Raw genomic sequence first — 16018 nt, 5'->3', positions numbered from 1 at the left:
ACACACATATGCGCATAAAACACACATACACATGCATATTCACACATATATGCATAAAAACACACACATACACACATGCACACACACATACACACATGCATATACACACATACACACATACACACATACACATGCATATACACACATATATGCATAAACACACACATACACATGCATATGCACGCATATACGCATAAACACACACACACACACATACACACTCACACACTTTCCTAAATATAGAAATGCAACCTGCTTGGTGCACATAATGTTCCTTGTACGTATAATCTTAGGGCTTATTTCTTGGTATTGGAAAACCATCCCAGGGTTTTCCTCCCTGGGGAACATTATTTCTTCTGCTCTCGGCATTCCTTAGATGCATGTATTCTGTGTCTAGTGTTGAGACCTGGTAAGATTTCTTCCTTCCATATTGGCATGTCTATTGATTTCACCCTTGTTCAGATCTCGTTTAGACAGCCATGTTGGTGAGACTTCCTGGGTGTGACTTCTCTGTCTTCTTAGAGATGGAATCTCATGGCAAGCTCATGTTCCTCTGGCTTTTGTAATCTTTCTCCGGTTCCTCTGCCATGATCCCTAAGCCCTGCCTATGATCCCTAAGCTAGGTGCAGGAATTGTGTTGTTACATCAGTTGGGTTGGTCATTTGTTCTCTGCATTTTGATTGGTTGTGATTTAGATTTTTAAAGCGCATGTCAGTCATGCAGAATTATAAGCTATGATAAATGTAATTACATTAGCACTGAGTGAGTTTGTGACACGTGTGCTACATTTTCCCCAGTGACTACTACAAGTCCAAGTTCCACAGTGTGGGGGTCTGAGAGTTCCGTTTTGTTTCACTTTGAAAACCAAGTCTATAAACCATTAGATGTGACACTGAGAAGAAAGCCATACATGTGAAATCTAAGAACCTAGGCCTGACACTAGTTCTGCCGATTGCAAGAGGAAAGCACCATGAACTTGAGGAGAGCCAATGTATTCTTCCCGGGAGCCTGTCAGGGGCCTGAGCTCTCTGCTGAGGAGCCAGTGTAAAAAGTAGTGGTCCCTCAGCCTGTCTTCCCAGAGACACTGTATTTTCAGTTAGAAAATAAAAAGTATGATAGTATTTCTCCTCACCAGGCTACGGCAAACATCCAATGAAAGTCACAATGAATCCACTACATTTGGTATTTGAAAATGCTTGGTGAAACCAGAAGTATTATATATGTAGGTGTTCAAGAAACCCTTTACTTCTGAGTGGCTAAGTGGCTTTTGGTCAGCTGTTCTCTCTCTCTCTCTCTCTCTCTCTCTCTCTCTCTCTCTCTCTCTCTGCCTCTTCCTCTCTCTCTCGCTCACTCTCTCTCTCTCTCTCTCTCTCTGTGTTTGTGTGTGTGTGTTTGTGTGTGTGTGTGTTTGTGTGTGTGTGTGTGTGTGTGTGCGTGCATTTGTGTGTTTCATCACAGGGACATTGCTACATAGCCCAGGCTAGTTTGTAAGTCATGAACTTCCTTCCTTCAGCCTCCTGCATACCTGGACGGCACAGCGTGAACCACTGCCCTGGGCAGATAACACTCGCATTTTTTAAGTTAACTTTTCATCTCCTCCTTTGTCCTCTGACTTTCCTTTTCCTGGTTTAAAAATTAACTTATCTCTCTTTTAGTCTTCAGTCCCTAAGTTGCAAACATCGTCCACTGCAGAAACACAATGAATACCAGGTTACATCTAGGGCACTAAGGTAAAATACCAAGACTGTTCTAAGTGCTTCTGCTTACGCTTGCAAGCCCAAGCCTGGCCGTAAGAGAACCTTCACTTTGTCAGTGGCAGGGCTGGCAGTGGGTGGAACCCTCCCTCGAGTCTGGCTAACCCCAAAGATTAGAGAGTAAAGAGGACTGCCTCTCCTCTCTGCTTCCAGGCTGAGGCCCCTTGCTAGTATGTATGGGGGGATATGGCTTACAAGAGGCTTCTTGGAGTCAACATGATATGTAACAATTGGTGGATCAATCGTTTAGTGTCTACCAAGTACCAGAGGGTACACCAAGTGCAATGGAGAAATGCAGACCACATAAAGTGCATGCCCCTGCTTTGTGAGAATCTAGAAGGCAGGCCAACAGCCACTGCCAAGTGGCCAGTGTTACTTTTGATATCCGGACCCAGGCATTTGAAGTAAGTCCTTTTTGTTTGATGAGACGCCTGAAGTAGAGAGAGATAATGCTTCCCAAGAGAACACAGGGAGCAAGTGTTCAAACTAGGTCTCCCCAAGGTCTGCTCTACTCTCAGGTCCGATGTGTCCCTCCACTTGCTGTCCTCCCTGGGTTGGAAAGGCAAGACATACACACCAAAGAGGGGCACGAAGGAATGGAGCAGCCCCTGGAAGAAGCCACGAAGAATTAAGTATGGGAAGCAGGACAGACTATCACGAGAACAAGAGTAGCTGGGAGCCTGAAATGCATGGGACTTGGCTGACAGGGTTTAATGTTCACCAAGAGCACAACCTAGGGGCGGAGAGAGTGGATGCCATCAGAAAACAACACTCTAGGAGGAACTTCAGCCCTCAGAACACCATCCATCCTCCCAGGGTCAGCAACCCCATCTCCACAGCCCCAGGGAGTGTAAAACAAGGGTGGAAACATCATAGTCTGTTGAAATTTTTATTTATTATTAGTTAGTTAGTTAGTTAGTTAGTTGCATTCCAAACTCTGCTCCCCCCTCGCGCCCCTCACAGAGTCCCTCCTTCCCCTCCCCCTTCTCCTGTGAGAAGGTGAGACCCCTGGGTATCCCCCCCTATCCTGGCACATCAAGTCACTGCCATACTAGATACATCCTCTCTCACCGAGGCCAGACAAGGCAGCCGTAGAGACTGAGCTGCAAGTCGGCTACATATGTGCTGGGGACCTCTTTCCAGCCCATGCATGCTCTTTGATTGGTGGCTCAGTCTCTGAGCTCGCAGCGGTCCAGGTTAGTTGACTCTGTCCGTCTTCCTCTGGGGTTTTCATCTACTTCCGGGTCTTCAGTCCTCCCCACCCACTCTCCCGTAAGAACCCACAGCTTCCGTCCAATGTTTGGCTGTGGGTATCTGCATCTGCTTCGGTCAGCTGCTGGGTGGAGAGCCTCTCGGAGGACATTTATGCTAGGCTCCTGTTTGCAAGCATAAAGAGTGTCATAAAGTGTTAGGGTTTGGTGCCTGCCCGTGGGATGGATTTCAAGTTGGGCTAGTTATCGGATGGTCACTCCTTCAGTCTCTGCTCTGTCTTTGTCCCTACATTTCTTTTAGACAGGACAAATTTTGGGTTGAATGTTTTGTGGGTGGATGGGCGTCCTTAGCCCTCCACTGGGAGTCCTGATTGGCTACAGGAGGTAGCCTCTTCAGGTCTCGTGTCCCCAACGTTGTGAGTCACCGTTAAGGTCCTCCACATTGACTCCTGGGAGCCCATCCCATCCCAGGTCTCTGGGACTTCCTAGAGAATCCCCCCACCCACTATCCCCTCACCCTCAGCAGCTACAGATTTTTATTCCTTCTCCCGGCCCTCTGGGCCTCTCTCCTGTCTCTGCCCACACCTGATCCTGCCTCCCCATTTCCCTCCCCTCTCCCACCCAGTTCCCTCCTTCCCTCTACCTCCCATGACTATTTTGTTTCCCCTTCTAAGCACTCTCTTCGGGTTTTCTCCTAACATCCTGTGTTGGTTCCACAGACATGACTGGCTAAGAGGATTTGCCGAGAGGGAAAAAAAAAAAAGTGTATCTACTTGGCACTGTCTTCAAACATTTGTTTGTATTTTCTGTCTTCCAGGAGATGTACGACTAAGGGGTCAGACGGGGGTTCCTGCCGAACGCCGCGGCTCCTACCCGTTCATTGACTTCCGTCTACTTAACAGTGAGTAGCCATGAGTACCTGGAAAGGAACAAATGTTTTCCTTGGGGGGTGGGGGGGACTCATTTCCCTAGGAACTTCAAAACCTTGCAAGGGCGGTCTTCCTTCCTCTACCTCTGTCCCCACAACTGGAACTTAAAAGTGTGGTCTCTCAAGCGCCTCCTGCAGGAAGTAACTATCTTCTCTCATGGCAACTCTGCAAACAAGTTCTAAACCTGGTGGGTATGGGGAGGAGGCCTTTAATCCAGGACTAGGTAGCCAGCTGGAGGCAGGAGGATCTGTTAATTCTAATCAGAGGCCAGCCTGATTTATATAACACGTTCTAGGATAGCAAGAGCTAGGTGGAGAGACCTCAAAAAAAAAAAAAAAAAAAAAAAGGACAAAAGGAAGGAAGGGAAAGGAGAAGAAAACACAACCTTTCACAACCGAGACCTTTAAACAAGGTACTTCTTTGTCTTCTAGCACAATCTCTCCAGCTGCAGCCAAGGCTGAGCTAGAAGTACTATAAAATATTTAAAACTTAACAGGTAAATGCACGGACAGCTAACCTCAGACCGCCCCATAACTAACTCTCTTCTCAGTCTCCTGCAAGCCCTGGGTCTATCCTTACATTCCCCGTGACCCTTGTTAAAGGGGAATCCTCCGGTCCACCTGCTACTTCCTTCTCTGTGTTGAAGCTGGTAGCACTCCTCCCATTTCTCCCTCTGCTGCTACTTGATCTTACATTCCTGAGGAAGTCCAATCCAGGGACCAGTGGTTTCTCCAGACTTCCTATCTTCTATCATGGTGACCCTTCTTCACCTTGGACTTATGGATAGAAGGAGATGCTGATAATAATAAATTTCACACTTCGTCCCAAGGTTTCTGCTGTCTGGCTTTCATATCGCTTCTGGTCTATAAATTTCAAAGCGCTGGATGGTATCCACAGAGTATTACTTTCCTTTGACATCATCGAGCGCCACGTGGGAGGTAATTTGATTTGCCTCGACCCCTGGAAATGACTAGGAAATTTACACTTTGCTTTCTTGAGCCTTAGATCCTTGAAAGTCCAGTAGAAATACGGACATGTCTGTGTTTCTCCTACTGTTGTTCTGTGTCTCCCTTTCAGCTCTTCCAAGGATGCAGACTCAGGATAACGTTTAAATACCAGAAACAAATACTTTTTAAAACTCGGTGCTGTGCCACCTGTGGACCAATGTAACCCTGAGAGCAGCCTGTGGGGGTTCCAGTGGTACCTCTGGCCTCTCCTTACGACGCCATGCATGCTGTTCTAGGTCCCCATGGAGGCTACACCACTGGCAGTCCCCTGACTGTGTAACTGACTGGGTCACTAGCACAAGGTTCCACAAAGCAGGACATTATTAGTCTACACCAGAGCTCTCCGACAGAGTCCCAGGGAGAAAATTACCCCAAAGCCTTTGCTCGACAACAGATAAGATGTTATTTCATGATTTCTAATATAATCCATGAACGAATGGGGAAACTAGGAGGTAGGTCTTTATATGACCAAGGTTCTAAGTGATTCTTAATTCAACCCCATGCTCATAAGCACCTCTGCTAGCTGTGATGGTCTTTGGAATGGAATGTGGACCAGTTAATTGTCTCTGCCATAGGTACCTGCATATGGGTAACAGCTGGATTTTTTAAAAGAAATCATTTGCTTTTCTTTTTAATCTGAAAAGACCCATGAGTAGGTAGATAGATTGCATGTAGCTGTCATTTATACACACTGGTGATATTTCCTCAAAAACCCACCTGCAAGTGACTGCCACCCTCCCACCCTCTGCAGGCGGCCCCTTGAGGAACCTCCTGGTGCCTGGGCCCTGCCTGGTCTCCTCAGGTCTCTTCAGTCTCTGTCCGATCTCCACCTCCATTTTCTATCTGTTACTCAGAGCTATCCACCCAGACAGTAAAAATAGTGGCCTGAATTTCCCTTTTCATTCTCCGCAGGACTCTTCTGGGTAACCCTTCCACCCTTTTCTTTTGAAGTAGCATACTGAGATAACTCCATGATCCCTTCACTGTATTTGGTTTTGTAAATGGGCTCAGCCTGCTTAGATGCATAAGGAATGTCCCTAAGTTAACTACGAAAGTCCTAAACTCAATAACTCTTGATAACTAGTTACTAGTTACCAGTAACTACTAGTTAACTTACCATCTCCTCATCCCCCTATTCTGTGTCCATCTGGTTCAAAGATGACAGAGACCCACAGCCATTTTACTCCCATTATTGAATATTTGATTTCTCTCCCCAGACAGAATCTGATATAAGCCTTAAAGAGTAAATCATTTATAAATTTAAACTCAAAAAGTAATTCAATCTAGGAAAAACAAACAAATTGATAACCCCCCCCCCCATTCCTGGTTCTGCATTTCTGCAGCCTTCCTACTAAACCACTTTTTTTCTCCATCTTTATTAAATTTGGTATTTCTTATTTACATTTCAATTGTTATTCCCTTTCCAGGTTTCCAAGCCAACATCCCCTTAACCCCTCCACCTCCCCTTCTATATGGGTGTTCCCCTCCCCATCCTTCCCCCATTACCACCCTCCCCCCAAGAATCCCATTTACTGGGGGTCTAGCCTTGGCAAGACCAAGGGCTTCTTACTAGGATATTCATTGCTACCTATGCAGTTGGAGTCCAGGGTCAGTCCATGTATAGTCTTTAGGTAGTGGCTTAGTCCCTGGAAGCTCTGGTTGTTGGCATTGTTGTTCATATGGGGTCTCGAGCCCCTTCAAGCTCTTCCAGTCCTTTCTCTGATTCCTTCAACGGGGGTCCCGTTCTCAGTAGTGGTTTGCTGCTGGCATTCGCCTATGTATTTGCTGTATTCTGGCTGTGTCTCTCAGGAGAGATCTACATCTGGTTCCTGTCAGCCTGCACTTCTTTACTTCATCCATCTTATCTAGTTTAGTGGCTGTATATGTATGGGCCACATGTGGGGCAGGCTCTGAATGGGTGTTCCTTCTGTCTCTGTTCTAAACTTTGCCTCCCTATTCCCTCCCAAGGGAATTCTTGTTCCCCTTTTAAAGAAGGAGTGAAGCATTCACATTTTGGTCATCCTTCTTGGGTTTCATGTGTTCTGTGCATCTAGGGTAATTCGAGCATTTGGGCTAATAGCCACTTATCAATGAGTAAATACCATGTGTGTTTTTCTGTGATTGGGTTACCTCACTCAGGATGATATTTTCCAGTTCCATCCATTTGCCTATGAATTTCATTGTTTTTGATAGCTGAGTAGTATTTCATTGTGTAGATGTACCACATTTTCTGTATCCATTCCTCTGTTGAAGGGCATCTGGGTTCTTTCCAGCTTCTGGCTATTATAAATAAGGCTGCTATGAACATAGTGGAGCATGTGTCTTTGTTTTATGTTGGGGCATCTTTTGGGTATATGCCCAAGAGAGGTATAGCTGGGTCCTCAGGTACTTCAATGTCCAATTTTCTGAGGAACCTCAAGACTGATTTCCAGAATGGTTGTACCAGTCTGCAATCCTACCAACAATGGAGGAGTGTTCCTCTTTCTCCACATCCTCACCAGAATCTGCTGTCACCGCAATTTTTGATCTTAGCCATTCTGACTGGTGAGAGGTGGAATCTCAGGGTTGTTTTGATTTGCATTTCCCTTATGACTAAAGATGTTGAATATTTCTTTAGGTGTTTCTCAGCCATTCGACATTCCTCAGCTGTGAGTTCTTTGTTTAACTCTGAACCCCATTTTTAATAAGGTTATTTGTTTCCCTGCAGTCTAACTACATGAGTTCTTTGTATATTTTGGGTATAAGTCCTCTATCAGTTGTAGGATTGGTAAAGATCTTTTCCCAATCTGTTGGTTGCCATTTTGTCCTAACAACAGTGTCCTTTGTCTTACAGAAGTTTTGTAGTTTTATGAGATCCCATTTGTTGATTCTTGATCTTAGAAACATAAGCCATTGGTGTTTTGTTCAGGAAATTTTCTCTAGTGCCCACTTTCCTTCTATTTTCTTCCTCACTTTTTCTTCTATTAGTTTGAGTATATCTGGTTTGATGTGGAGGTCCTTGATCCACTTGGACTTAAGTTTTATACAGGGTGATAAGAATGGATCGATCTGCATTCTTCTACATACAGACCTCCAGTTGAATCAGGACCATTTGCTGAAAATGCTATCCTTTTTCCATTGGATGATTTTGGCTCCTTTGTCAAAGATCAAGTGACCATAGGTGCGTGGGTTCATCTCTGGGTCTTCAATTATATTCCACTGGTCTATCTGTCTGTCTCTGTACCAGTACCATACAGTTTTTATCACTATTGCTCTGTAACACTGCTTGACTTCAGGGATAGTGATTCCCCTGGAAGTCCTTTTATTGTTGAGGATAGTTTTAGCTCTCCAGGGTTTTTTATTATTCCAGACGAATTTGCAAATTGTTCTAACTCTCTGAAGAATTGGATTGGAATTTTGACGGAGATTGCATTGAATCTGTAGATCGCTTTTGGTAAAATGGCCATTTTTACTATATTAATCCTGCCAATCCATGAGCATGGGAGATCTTTCCATGAGATCTTCTTCAATTTCTTTCTGCAGAGGCTTGAAGTTCTTATTGTACAGATCTTTCACTTGCTTGGTTAATTTACTAAAACACTCAATGGATCTCACTTGACTGCTATTCCCTACCCACAATGCTCTTGGCTGTTTCTGTTTTACCACCTCCTTCAACACTGGCCTTAAACTTCTAGCATATGCATAAGCAAAAAAAAAAAGTGTATTGAATACCTACTGCATGTCCACATTGTTCCTCAGTCATAAGTCCAACCTGCCACAGTAGACAGGAGACATCAGAATTGATACCTACAGCAACTTGCCTTCTGTCAGAATGGTAATTGTGGCTGTTATGACAGATCACCAGGAGAGAGATCATAAATCAGAGCCCATGTACCGCATCGGCCCCCTTCCCCATGCCTGTTTTGGTAAATACACTCTTGCTGGAACACTGCCATGGCCGTTTTCTGACAGACCACCTCAGGCTGCTGTGGTACTACATGGGTAGGTGGCTACAGCAAAGGCCGCCTGATCCACAAAGCGAAACTCGCCTGCCGCTGGTCCCTCATGGGGAAACGTTACTAACCCGACTGTAGGTACTTCCAAACAGATTCAGAAGGGTTTTGTGACATCTCGGTAGGCACATTCAATCTAGTCTATTTCCCTCCGTTACTGTCATTTTCTTTCCCCTTTCTAGAACCGTCCTTTACTTTCAAGAATGGACTTAACATTGACTAAATTTACACCCAAAGAAGCAACAATACCAAACTGCCCTCCCTTGTGGACCTTATGCACACATTCTTCAGAGGGGAAAACCCCTTGCCATGCACAGCCCTCTCATGCCCACAGTCCTGTTGTCTATATAATAAGGTGGTTAAGTACCTGATTGGTCTTTCATGGTCCTAATTTGACTTTTTTTTTTGGTCTGGACATCCTTAGTAATTACAGCGTCTTCCTTTCCAGTTTGTCCTGATCTGAACAGTAAATTACAGACCAGTCAATTGTAAAGATTTGCCCACAAAAGAGTACTCAACACCATGCCACTCAGACATGACTTGTAAGAATAGGTTCAAGGGCTGAAGAGATGGCTCAGTGGTTAGCACATGCTGCTCCCACAGAGGACCGACACTCATGTCACAGCTCCAGCTGCTTTTAACTCCCATCTCCAGGGGATTCGACATCACTTCCTGGATTCCACAAGCACCTGCCCTTGGAAGCACATACCCTTACACACATTCGCACACACATACACATCCATGTCATTAAAAATAAAGCAAATCTTGCACAAGCAAGCGTGTTATGTACTGAAAATTGCTGAGAGGGTAGATTTCAAGTGTTCACAGCACAGACAAATCAGTAAGCAAGGCAAATGTGGACTGGCCTGATGGAGCCATTCCACGACCTGTATTCAATTCAAATCATCATCTTGTGTCACGTGAACATCTTGCCCATCACCATCTCCATCAGGAATAATAATAACAGCAATACCAGAGTGTAATATTCCTGGAAAAGGGATCTCCAACTCTTCCTCATGAGAGATCATCCAGAGCAGTACAAATACTCGGGACAGAAGTGTCCGTTAGAAGCCAACTTTGCCTCTTGTTTCTATGTACACAAGTAGAAGAGAAACATCTATATGAGTTTCTAGAAGTTTCTCTTGGGAAGTAGCAGGAAATGGGGTCTCTAGCACCTTGTGTGGGACAAGGAGACCATGGATCACCTATGAGGGAGAGAGCAGAGAGAGAGGAAAAGAGAGGCAATTATTTTTATGCCCAGGGAAGAGCTAACCCAGAGGACTGTAGGAAGGCAGGAGCCGAGGCAGTGTAACAGCTCTATTATCGAAAGCCGACTTCCTGTGGTTGGTTCTCATTTACCAGCTCCGTTGAAGGAAAAACAGGAGAGACGGTGTTGAGAAAAATGTGTGTTCAAAGACACCAACTGAGAGGGGACAGTGGCTGAGGAATCACAATCTTGGAAGTGGCGGCAGCTCCTGGCTGCTGAAGCAGCCCTTCCACAGCTCAGTCTCCTGATTTAATATAATCAGTACCCTGTGCAGATAATGACTAGGTTGAGATGTTCCCGTGGCAACCATCTCAGAACAACACAATGTGATTTCCACACCCGCTCAGCAGAGAAAGTGGCGTGCAAACAAAGCCTTCCCAGGGACTGGGAAACATTCGGGAACTCAGTGCTTCTGCTTCTGCTTCTGCAGGAGCTTTGGAACATCCCAGACAGCCTGGTGCTCCAAACCAGCCTGGTGCTCCAAACCAGCCTGGGCTCAGCAGAGTAGGTTAATTGGTTGTTTGGCTTTTCCCCGCCCGCTAATTTGCTAATCTTGATCTTAAACTCTCTTTCCTCTGGATTTGCTTCTCCGGGCTGGTCTGTTTTTAGTTGGACAATCATGAGGTCATTTTAGTAGAGTTACAAAAGTAGATGCTTTATTATTTCCAAAGGAGAGTCAAAACACGCTTATGTATACATTATTTTATTTAAAAGTACCCAGACATTCAAATGGTTAAAAAAAAACCCTGCAGTCTAACACCCTGAAACCACTCTTACATTTGCCTACTGAGAGACTGTTAGGCAAAGGCCACCGACCAGTTAGAAACCATCTGGTTTTAAGTGGCATCCCCACGGCCCCTTGTAAAGACAGAAAGGCAGTCTGTGCAAAGCCCATTGTGTAAGCAAGAATCCCCAGCAGGAATTGACAGCACTGCAGTAATCATGTACCCTTTAATGTCACCCATGAGAGCCACACACATGTAAAGCCCCCCCAAACTAAAATGTCGCTCTGAGAGCAGTCTCCCCTGGCAGAGAAGGGAGGCCTGAGCTAGGACTCCTTGAGGCTTCTCACTCTTGGGAGTGCCAAGTTAACACCCCACAATTTCAAAGGTCAATATTGACCTTCCTCCAGAAAAAAAAAAAAAGTCAGGGTTCTGGTTGTGGTTCTGGTACTTTCTGGCTCAACTGGCTGGCACTCCAGGATGGGCACTCGGGGCTGCTGGCCACACACTCCCCAGCTCTTCAGCTGCGGAAGTGCTAGACCAGGAGAATGGTTAGCCACCAAAGTGCCACTTCGGGGTGGAAGTCAGAGCTGACAGGGCCCTCAATGTCTCATTCCTTCCCCATCTCGGTTCCACGAGTGGACGTCGATGGGACGCCTCCTATGGTTGGCAGTGTGCCAGGGCGCAAAGATAAATTAAACATGAGCACTGCCCTTGAGCAATTTGCAGAGACAGGAACAGGCAGATGTTGGCACTCATGATACCCGTGTAACGCGTGTGCATGTAATAATAAGTAGAGAAAGTATGAGGCACATATGTACGTGAAGTGAGGAGCTCTTGTCTTGGGACATCAAGAAGAGCTGAGGGCTAACCAGAGAGCAGGAACTGAAGTGACGGAGAAGGAAAGAGGAGCCGCACGCTGAGGGCCAACTTTTATTGCCCTTATAAAATATGCCTCAAGACATATGCCAGGAAAGGCTTGCCACAGCTGAACTCGACTAAATGAAAGTGTTATTGAAAGTCCTTTTTCGTACGATTGGAGTACGAAAGTACGATTGGAGCAAAGACGTCAGGGAAAGTCACTCCAGATACCTAGCTGTCAGAAAAAAAAAAAAGCCATCTTCAAAACCAAATGGCTTTCACCTTCTTAAGCTAGGACTGAAGTCACCATTGCCTCTTGTTAGCCCAGCCAACATTAAAGAAGAAACCAGTTAAGTTTCTTCTCTGAGTGAAAGAAAAGAGAAAATTGGATCTGGGAGCCCAATATCTCCTCCTTGTTATCATCCATTCATTTAACACAGAGAGTACCCGCTCTACGCTGAGGAGGAGGAATTCATGGCCACAGCGACAACTGCTGGTCTGAGGTAACCTCTCTGTAACAGGTTCTTCAGAAGGATGAAGGAGAGCCTGAGCTCAGAGAGCTAGCCATCTAGTCACACACACGTTATACAAAATGTACAAATAAATAGGTAACCTAACGACCTTATTCTAAAATAATCGGCATAAAAATAAACTATCCTAGGCGAGTGAGGGGAGCAAGGTGGACTCATGCTGAGCTCTGGAACATGTGGCTGAGGATGAACTGCTTAAGAAATGACCACAAATGAGGTTGATCTGACAGGCAGACGCTGAGGTCACTAAGCAAGAGCAGGGGCTAAAAGTGAGCAAAGGAAACACATTGACCAGAGAGAAAGCGGGCGCCTTGGAACCTCAAGAAAAGGAGTTTGAACTCGATTCACTAAGCCAAAAGGATCGCTAGAGAACCTCGAGCTGAGCAGGATGACCGTGGTCTCTAAAAACAACTGACATCTGCGTGTAAGAGAGACGGTGAGCGAAAAGGAACTGAATCGGGTGGCAGAGTATGAGGGATGCAGAGGAAATCTGAGTACAAATGGGAGGTGGGGCGTGCGGAAGCAGAAATGCAACCCCGAGGAGAGTGAACAGTGGGTGTGCCAGGGATGGGGTGGACTCGCCATCTTGAAAACTTGGAGATGAGAGCATCATTGAGAAACGCTGGGGATGGGTAATGAGCTCTGGTGTGACCATTAAGCTCAAAAGGAAGAGTCTCGGGAAGAGCATTTGGACAGAAGAACCATGGCGCCGATGAGAGGAAGCCTCTTTAAGAGCTTTCACTGGGGCTGGAGGGATTGCTCGGTATATATTAGCACTTGCTCTATAAGCATGAGGTTCTGAGTTTGAATGTCCCATGCCCACATAAAAATCCAGGCATGACTACATGCTCTGGTACTGGGGGAGGGGACGAGTCCCGTGAGCTCTCTAGCCAGCCAGCACAGCCAAACAAAGCAAACAGAGAAACCATGTCCCAAAGCAATAGGGCCAAGAGAGATAGAAGACACTTCAAGTCATTCTGTAGCCTCTTCATGTGCATGCGTGAGGACACACACCCACATACACGTGAGCATACATCCACACAGCACATATACATGTAAAGTGTCTTCTAGTTGGGACTTTCAGATACCCATGAGCCCTCTGTCACAGCACATATCTCAAAATCAGTGCTTATTTGATTCAATGGCTGCTGTCAGCTCATAATTAGGGAAGCAGTAGAAAACCATTGATTATAAACCCACAGAGTGAGTTTCACCAGCAATCAATTGTCCACTAAATAGAAGCTACCTAAACAGTCCTATTCAGATAGACATCACCCCCTGCCATGTCAGGGACTTAATGCAAAAGTACTTTACATCACACCTACCTTGCCTGCTCACAGCACAGAGAGATGGCAATTCTCACTGTGCCACGCACGTCTTGAGCAAAAACTCAACCCACCTTGGGGTATTTCTGACATAATGGCTTCTCTGGATTTCTGGAAACGGTGGTACGTAAATGGGCAGAGGAGTAAATTGGGTTTATTTCAACTGGAGTTGTTTTATGAGTCATTGAACTAAAACGGCTTATTTGTTCAATGGAATTAAGTTCAACCTCCTACCCACAGTGGGCAGAGTTTATCTCTTGTGACTTTGTTAATAAACAAAATGAGGGATTATTTTTTCTTCTTGCTTCCCTACTCTTCGGGTTTTGGAGACGTAAGATGTGCTATGGTGACGGGTTCCACAGCTTAGCTTTTCCCTCTCGTCAGGTTCATTTCTTCCACATTCCTCCCTAGTTCATTCGACTGGAGCTTTCAAGCACAGTTAAAAAGGGGGTTGATTTTAAAAATGTATGTGGTTCTTAGTCTCCTGTATACATGGATCCCATTTTAAATGGTGTTTTGTGTTACCAAACTAGGATGTCAGGGTTAGCACAATCAACTAAATCTTGTGTTTGTCCTAACCAGCAAATCAAATTGCTTTGGGACTCCAGGATGGCGTATTACTCTTAAGTAACCTGGAGGGGGATTGTGGGGGAGCAAAGTCCCAAGGGAAAAGCAGCCTTTGCCACTGCCCCTAACAACTGCTGTCACAACCACTGAAGATGATCTTAATGCCTGTCACAGGATGCTGCATTCTTGATCTGTGTCACACTTAGGCAAGGAACTCTGGGTGACAGGTGCCTGGAACACTTATAAATACATCAACTATAAGCACCAGAAATTGGAAAACCCTTTGCAATGTAACCATACTGATCTACCCAGAGCTCTGGGTTCCCAGCATCCCTCTCTACCCCTTTCCCTGCACACACTACAGAGGAAACTCACAGAGAAACCAACCGTGAGCTTTGACATCAGACCTGGCTTTAAGTCTACTTCGTTCGTGAGCTTTGGAAAAGATGCTCAAACTAATGGGACCACGTGTGTGGAAGAAGTTTATGTTGCTCTTACTGTCCTGGACAAAGACATACATGAAATAAATGTGCCCAGCAGCTCATCTTGCTTCTAGCATGTCAACCATAAATGAAGTTGAACTTCGAGCCTATGAAGAGTTCCCCTTTCTCCAGCCACTTCTAAGAAAACATCTATTTCCCTTTGGAGTCCTGGCCCTACTTCAATCTTCCAAAGGGCCTAGCTGGTCATTCACTCAGTGTTCCCATCCTACCTCTAAGAAAAGATTGTCACACTGACTATAAATCATGGGACCTGAGTGGCAGGTAGAGCCCAGCATACTTTGTCATAAGGCAGTCTAAACTGGCTCTGGACCTTTTGTTAGTTCTTGAGAACTGCTGATGTGTCTCAATCACAGTACACACATGGTACGGCCAATAACAATTGTAAGAATAGTCATAGCTGGCATGTTTGACATCCATAAGTGCTATAGACTGCCTCACGCATTTTATGAAGATTGGCTCATTCAACCCCCAGGAATCCCCACGAAGTGATCAATGCTATTTAACACGAAGAAATTGAGACCCACAAAGAACAAACAATTCACTCCTGGTCTCCAGCTTGGAAGTCAGAATTCAAACCCCTCATATACTAGAGTATGAGGTCTTAGTCCTGATGGAGTATGTCTTATTTAGGGTTTCTATTGATGGGAAGAGATACCATGATCATGCCAACTCCTAGAAAGAAAAGCATTTAAACTGGGGCTAGCTTCCAGCTCAGAGGTTTAGCCCATTATCATCATGATGAGAAGCATGGTGGTGCCCCAGCAGACATGGTGGATCCACAAACAGAAGGATGAGAGTGTGAGCTATGAGGCCTAGTTTGAACTTCTGAGACCTCAAAGCCAGCCCCCAGTGATGCACTTCCGCCAACAAAGCCACGCCCACTCCAGCAAGGCCACACCTCCTAATAGTGCCACTCCTTATAAGCCTATGGGGCCATTTTCATTCAAACCACCACAGGATATAAATTTATTTATGGATTTTAATGCTCAAAGGTAAAGTACATACAAATACTATTTCTCTTACACTGCGCCTACACAAAAATTACTCCTTTTGAATAGTTTTCAGATGCTACAATTATTTTATAATACACTTAGGTTGTTCCATTTTGGGCTCAATACCTTTGAACCAAAGCTGCTAACATGAAAACAAACATGTAATTAAACATTGAGAGTATTTAATTGATAGCATTTGCATCGTGTTTCTCAATAGTCTGCCGACCCGGCCACGGGACACCCATGACCTTGTGTCCTTTGATAAGGAGGAGGAAGCTGAGGCGGGATGACTAAGGACACTCCTAAGCTGATTCCCCAAGAAGAAGGAAATAGAATGGCCCCTGTGGCAAATTAGTCA

The 16018-nt window shown here is 45.3% G+C and overlaps 1 protein-coding gene across 7 annotated transcripts in view; it reads left to right on the top strand.

Moving 5' to 3' along the window:
- Pde7b (phosphodiesterase 7B) overlaps nucleotides 1-16018 on the top strand; it is a 318757-nt gene that overhangs the window by 226719 nt on the left and 76020 nt on the right. For 5 of the 7 annotated variants that reach the window (XR_005488707.2, XM_039082826.2, XM_039082864.2 and 2 more), the window contains 1 exon segment: nucleotides 3783-3866. Coding sequence is in view for 4 of the 7 variants with exons in the window: in XM_039082826.2 (XP_038938754.1) it covers nucleotides 3783-3866 (84 nt within the window). In the remaining 3 variants the exon portion in view is untranslated. 7 annotated transcript variants of the gene reach the window in all.

The sequence above is a fragment of the Rattus norvegicus genome, chromosome 1 (assembly GCF_036323735.1).
Source record: "Rattus norvegicus strain BN/NHsdMcwi chromosome 1, GRCr8, whole genome shotgun sequence".
Taxonomy (NCBI): domain Eukaryota; kingdom Metazoa; phylum Chordata; class Mammalia; order Rodentia; family Muridae; genus Rattus; species Rattus norvegicus.
The sequence above is the reverse complement of the archived record's forward strand: the minus strand, read 5'-3'. Positions and strand labels throughout refer to the sequence as shown.